Source organism: Calliphora vicina, chromosome 2 (genome assembly GCF_958450345.1).
Source record: "Calliphora vicina chromosome 2, idCalVici1.1, whole genome shotgun sequence".
Classification (NCBI taxonomy): domain Eukaryota; kingdom Metazoa; phylum Arthropoda; class Insecta; order Diptera; family Calliphoridae; genus Calliphora; species Calliphora vicina.
Genome location: NC_088781.1, coordinates 121,017,965 through 121,024,456, shown reverse-complemented (window position 1 = coordinate 121,024,456; position 6,492 = coordinate 121,017,965). Strand labels below are relative to the sequence as shown.

At 28.8% G+C, this 6,492-nt stretch overlaps 1 protein-coding gene across 1 annotated transcript; it reads right to left on the bottom strand.

The window, feature by feature from the left end:
* Nucleotides 1-370: 370 nt before the first annotated feature.
* Nucleotides 371-1,290, bottom strand: LOC135951662 (dTTP/UTP pyrophosphatase). The gene is made up of 4 exons (XM_065501345.1): nucleotides 1,147-1,290; nucleotides 841-1,085; nucleotides 634-780; nucleotides 371-571 (listed from the first exon to the last, which is right to left on the bottom strand). The coding sequence occupies exons 1-4, from the start codon at nucleotides 1,234-1,236 to the stop codon at nucleotides 430-432; spliced, it is 624 nt and encodes a 207-aa protein (XP_065357417.1). The 5' UTR covers nucleotides 1,237-1,290; the 3' UTR covers nucleotides 371-429.
* Nucleotides 1,291-6,492: the final 5,202 nt, after the last annotated feature.

The following is a 6,492-nucleotide window of genomic DNA, read 5'->3' as shown; positions in this document are numbered from 1 at the left end:
TGCCGTAATTTCCAATTTCAGATTATTGTTATCCTCCCGGAGAGTAATTTATGGGAATTTCTTAAATTCTCTTGTGCCTTAGTTCTTGGGTTTATCGATTGTGATAAAAAACATAGCTTTTATAAAATCGAAAATCAGAAGTCCCAACGATTTCAGAATAAAATTGCTTAATAACACAAGAGCTAAAATTATTATTAAATGATTCCCATTTAACTTTTTAAAATTCTTGTAAATATTATCATACGTTCTGACTTCCTTGTATTAATCGAGAGATATCTTAAGCATTTAGCTTTGATATTATTGTATCATTCAATATTTTATTTAAAATAATTATTACAGCCTCTAGCTATAACTTTGAACAATCCAGTAGTCAAAATAAATAAATATAAAATAACATAAATTCAATAAACCATACACTAAATAAAACAATTACGCCTCATCTAGAAAAACTTTATTAAGTTCACAGCACAAACGATGTAAAGGCAAACCCATAACACAATAAAAATCGCCATCAATACGGGATATTAAAGCACCTCCAGCTCCCTGTATGCCATAAGCACCAGCTTTGTCTCTAAGAATAAAATACAGAATAATAAAGAAAAATCAAATCAATACAATTATTTAAAATCTTACAAGGGATCTCCGGAATCTACATAATCTTGTATTTGTTCTTTTGAAAGATCACCAAAATACACATCAGCCGTGTCGGTAAAGGAACGTACACCTTTGGAATGTTTTAACACTACGCCAGTGAACACACGATTGCTTTTGCCTGATAGACTAAAAATAATAAAGTAACAAATGGAAATATATTTTAGAAAAATGTTTTTTTAAACATACTTAGTTAACATGCGAACGGCCTCTTCTGAATTTTTTGGTTTTCCATATATTTCCGAACCCATTGTAACCATAGTATCTGCTGCTATAACTAAAAGTTCCTCTGGATTATCACCATTCTTTAGGCGATTATATACCTCTTCGGCTTTTCCTAAAGCAGTAGCTTCTATAAATTGTGAGAAGTCGTTGAACATAGCCGGATCTAAGTTTTCTTCAAATGTAGAGGGTATTAGTTCAGCATTAAGACCCTGTTAAAAGAATTTTTTAAAAATTCTATACCAAAAAATGTATATGATGTATAAAACTTACCAAAGATTTTACTAATTCTTGTCTTCGTGGTGAACCACTGGCCAATATTATACGTTTGGTGTGTAAAAGGTGTTTAATGGGAGCCAACATATTGTATTTTAATAAGGAATTGGGTTTTTCTTGAATTAAGTGAATTTTCTATTGTTTACGTTTTGTTTATTTATTATTTTTTAACTTCATTATGAAGTTTGTAATGAAGGAACACAAAAAACGTGCAATAACAGCTGTTTGTCATGGAGATGTGTTTAGTTAGCATAACTGTCAACAGCTTTACAGAGTTGTATTTTTCGGTAGAGTCGTTAGAAATTACCTTTTTTAAGTAATACCAAAATGTTAAAATTTGACATTATAAGTTAAAACGTATCAGGTTTAATTATATGACCTTAAACCGCTGTTTTTTTTTTAATTTTGTCAGTTTTACTCGCGTTTCAGCTTCTATTCATTAAAATATTGAATGAAATATGACACATTAGTATTGCAACCACAAAAATAAACCACATAATTTATTTTTGTTAAATTCATATCTTTTAATTATGACATATATTAGTGACATATAGTTTAAACTTTAAATTAAGTTTTTATTGTTAATGGTCTAAAATTTGTTCCTGCTCTTTAAATTTTCGATATTACACAGTAATAAAAGTCGCTTTTTTATATGTAGAAGATGAATACGCCTTCGTGTGGACAAAAGTCGGCTATCAAGAGCCAAATTATTTTGCTAAGCGCTGATCCAGAAGTGGTTGAAAAAAGAAAATTTCGAATTTTAGTTTTAATACTAAAAAGAAAAATGTAAAATATATTTTAATTTATACCCCCAATGGTTGACACTGATCATGGCACCTGCCATGAAGTAACAGCATCTTGTCAGGAAGTACAGGTAGACTGTAGCAAAATTACATATAATTTACAGTCCTATTTTTACTAATCCTACAGAACAGTTTGGTGAGTTATTGATATATTTTACTAATTATTAGAAAATATTCAATTCCTGAATGTATCCTATGAAATATAAAAAGTTATCATATAAACTGATAACTTCTAAACGAATAAATTGTTTATTTGAATAATGACATAAATATTACTGTACACCCTGTTAATTGCACTGTTGAATTTCATTAGCAAACGTCATTAGAAAGAGACCACTATAGCATAATCCACTCAACACACTTCATTTTTACAATTTCCCTTTTGACGACACATTCGCACTGTAAAAAAATTTATTTGTCAAAGTTTTTTTTTAGTACTTTTGAGTAATTCACATCGAGTGGTTTATATGCGTGTAATAAAATTTAACGTCACTTTTTAACACAGTGTATACTTGGCGAAAAGATTTTTGGTAATCTAAAATTCCAATAATTACAACAAATTAAAGTCATTGTTTACTGAGATCAAATCAGGAAAAGTTCTGAATAAAACAAAAAGTGTCTGCCGTTTTTATTGTGTGGTCAAAACAAGTGCGAAAAATCCTATACTTTGGCAAAAAGTGAGGTTATAATTAAAATACCTAAAAAGGAAAATCGAAAACAAGGAAGTGTTAACAAAAGGAAAACAGCAGAAATTTAGACTGCCTTATGAAATTCAAAGGAAATTCCTTGAACCAAAATAAAAATTTAACTACAAATTGAGTGTTTTTTCCAAAGTTCTTGGGTGTTTTGTAAACATTTAGAGCTCAATTGTTGTTAATTTAATAAAACAGAAATACATACAAAATAGTGTTTAAAGAATTTCCTACAAATTAAATAAATTGTGAAATTTGTTTCGTGGGTTTTTCTTCTTCATTGGATTGAAAGATTTTCACAACGCCCAACTTGTTTTAGTTAGTCTCAAATGTGTATGGCTATTGTGGTAAGTTGTTTTTGTATTTATATTTCTCTTGTTTCTCTTCTATTTTCTTTGTTTTAATTATAATTTTGTTAATATTATGATTTATTTAATTGTTTATACATAGGTTATATTGTATTATATTGATTGCTTTTTCAGTTATAATAATTTTCTAGTAATAAGTGTTTCCATATTTTTGTAGAAGTTTCCATAAATAAACTGCATTATTGCAAAAGGAATTTCAATAGTTTTTGTTGTTGTTTTGTAGTTGTCTTGTGTTTTTCCTTGTTTTCTTTAATTTCTTTTGACTTTTGCATTTCTATTTTCTTTTTGATGTTTCTGCTTTTGTTTTCATTTTTCTAAACAGTGATGCCATGTGAAATGTTTTCTTTTTTATTTGGGAAACAAAGAAATCGTTTTTAGAACAATGTTAATTAATTATGTAAATTTGTTTAATTTTAAAGATTTCTAAGCAAATTTTTTATTATTTTTAATAAGTTTATGATTAAAATTATTATTTAATAAAAGTATTAGTGAGATTATATGATTTTTTCTAATGAAAATTGGTTTATTTTGCTAGATTAATTAACCCATTTTTAAACAAAGTTTTTCAATTTTGTAAATATGTTGTGTACATATTTACAATTGTTTGATAAAACTATTTTTCTCTAAACTATTTTTTTTGTAGTTATTTACTTAATAAGTTTTTTATTATTATAAATATTTCTTTATTAATTTTAACAAACACATTTTTTTTGGGTACTAAATTTACACGTCTTTGCAACGTGACTTGAAATTTGTTGCTTAGATTAACTTAATGACTAATTTATTATTACCTTTAGCTGTTTTTACATACAGTTTACAAATTTGTTCAACTGATAATATTTGTTTGTGGTTTTGATTCTTAGTATACAATATAAAATGGAGGATGATGTATCAGATAAATGTTTAAAATAAATAAGTTGTAAATACTTGTCTCTAGACTGGTAAAAATAAAACGGTAAAGATATATATACCTATAGAGCGGAAAGTAAAAACTAATCACACATACGAATGTTTTTTTTGACACCACTTCGATTTTTGACAACTGATTTAGGTCTTTGACAGGAAAGTTTTTGATCTATGTGTATTTATCTATGATGCAACTATAAGGGCCTGATCCAGAAACATAATATTCAAAATTCTGTATGAAAATCACTCAAAAATCATTTGAAAACTAAGTAAATTTTATAATTTATATATGAATTTCAGTTTCAGAGATACTAGAGGTGAGAAAGAATTATGAAGATTGAAAACTGTAATGCGACGGATTCAGGGCCACTTTGAGGTGTTATTAACCACCGGACTTACTAACAATCTTCTCTTCCTAATAAAGGCAACATTATTAATTCTCAGATAATTCAGAGAGGTGGCTAAAGAAGAGTTTCCTTAACAAAACTATCACGCAAATCGCCTATAAGAAAATAAGTGTAAAATGGTCTCTTCCTCCACCCTATTTGGACAACTCCAACAGAAATCATTGTGAGGCAGCACAAGTCTTTCAGCAAAAGTGCAATGGACGGTTATCACTACCACCATACCTCGGCCTAAAGCATACTACATCCATTTGGGAGTCTTTACCCCAGGATTTTAGACAACTCCGCCTACACTATCCCTTTTTTTGTATCCATCCCTATAGATAGATATTTCTATTATAACAGGGTAGAGACCATCATCTAGTTCTATACTGGACTGGATTGAAAAACCAAAGTTACTCCAGAACAAGGGTCTAGGAGTGCAGTAATCAATGATTGAGAATATTTTCTGAATCAAAAGTTTCTGGCCTTAGTTATTCAACTAAAATAACAACTCAGATGGTGCACAAGTTTCTTTAATGTTTATTATATATTCTAAACTTTATTTCTGTCTTATTTAGCAGCTTATTAAAAGTTTTAAAATTTCCTGTTATTATTTAATCAAGTGTAAATATTTCCGAGATTGTTTTTTGCATATATTTTGTACATTTATCCATTAATTGGTCCTATACAAAAACAAAACCTAACAAACAACTGTTTCTTGAAATATCCCAACAACCCACTTTTAGACTCAGACATAAACTTAAAAATTGTAACGTAATTTAAGACTATTTTTTAAATGACGCAGTTTTTCTTTATGTGCTTGTCTCAAAGTAATTGTAACCCTTTAATTTCACTTGATACTTGTGTTTGTAAATTAATTGCTTTACACAAAATAACATACGCCATTATAATAATGTAAAAAATCTACATACATATCTACTCACATATTTTATTAATAAAACGTTTTATTCGTTAGAAATTTATAATATAATTTGTTATCCCAATGACGTCATTATTTTAAACATGTGTATGCAACAAGTATTTTGTTTTTTGTTATAACAAATAAAATTTCAATTACAAATTTCCTAGAATTGCTTGGCGTAGTGCTAATTTTTTAAACTACATCTGCTTGTGATTTTAAATATGCTACATTAGAACTCGTAGATTTGTTATCAGATCATAATTACTTTAACGTATGAATAAATATTATTGTTTTTTATATTGGGGTTTTTTTTATAAACAATTTTGGATTCAATTCTAAAAATAAGTTCGTAATAATTATAAACTTATTTTTAGAAATATTTGATTTGCTAAATATTTTCTTGTCTTCCTTGTGCTAGGTTCGATCATATTTGTACAAACCATGACAAATGCTGGTCGATACAGTTTAAAGTTACATATTCTATCTTCTATCTTCCCTCTTTACGATTGTGTTGCCGTCGAACACAAGAAAGCCAAATGACAGACTAAACATCAGTTGATTCTAAATCCTACAAAATTTGTAAGCGCACAAAACAGTAAACCAATTTTGTTTTCTTCTACCATAAAAACTACCATAACGTGAATCTAAGTATTTTCTTCCCTGTTGTTGAAAACATACAAATTCGAGACATTCCAAATATATTGTCATTTCAAGGAATATTTTTAAGAAACTCTGAGCACTAGGACAGGAATTCCTCATCCATAACCGGAACTATCAATAAAAAAATGGGAGATTACTGACCGCTGACCGCTCATAACGCCCGATTTTCTGCTTGCCAATATCTTAGAAGCACAACGAAGCATAATTTCTCGCTAGGTACGCTCCTTTGTACTAGGACAGGAATACATCAGTTATTTCTGGAACTATCAATAATCAGATAAGAAATTACTTAAATCAGAATCGAACATCTCAATGTAATAATTCTCTTGCTTGTGATCTATTCAAACCATATGACGTCTCAAACGTTTCCCAGTTACTTAAGCAGCAGAGAGAAGGGAAATAACATGAGAGCACCACAAAGAGTATTATTTTCATATTTGTCGTATAGCTCTTTCTTCGTCATAGAATTAAATAACGACTCTTTTTTGGTTCTATTTAATGGATTTGATATATTTTTGACATTCACGACTTCGTACATTCCACTGTTACCGATTCCGTTGGTTTACCTGGTTGCGTGCCCGATCATTATTCATAGCCACCGTGTTA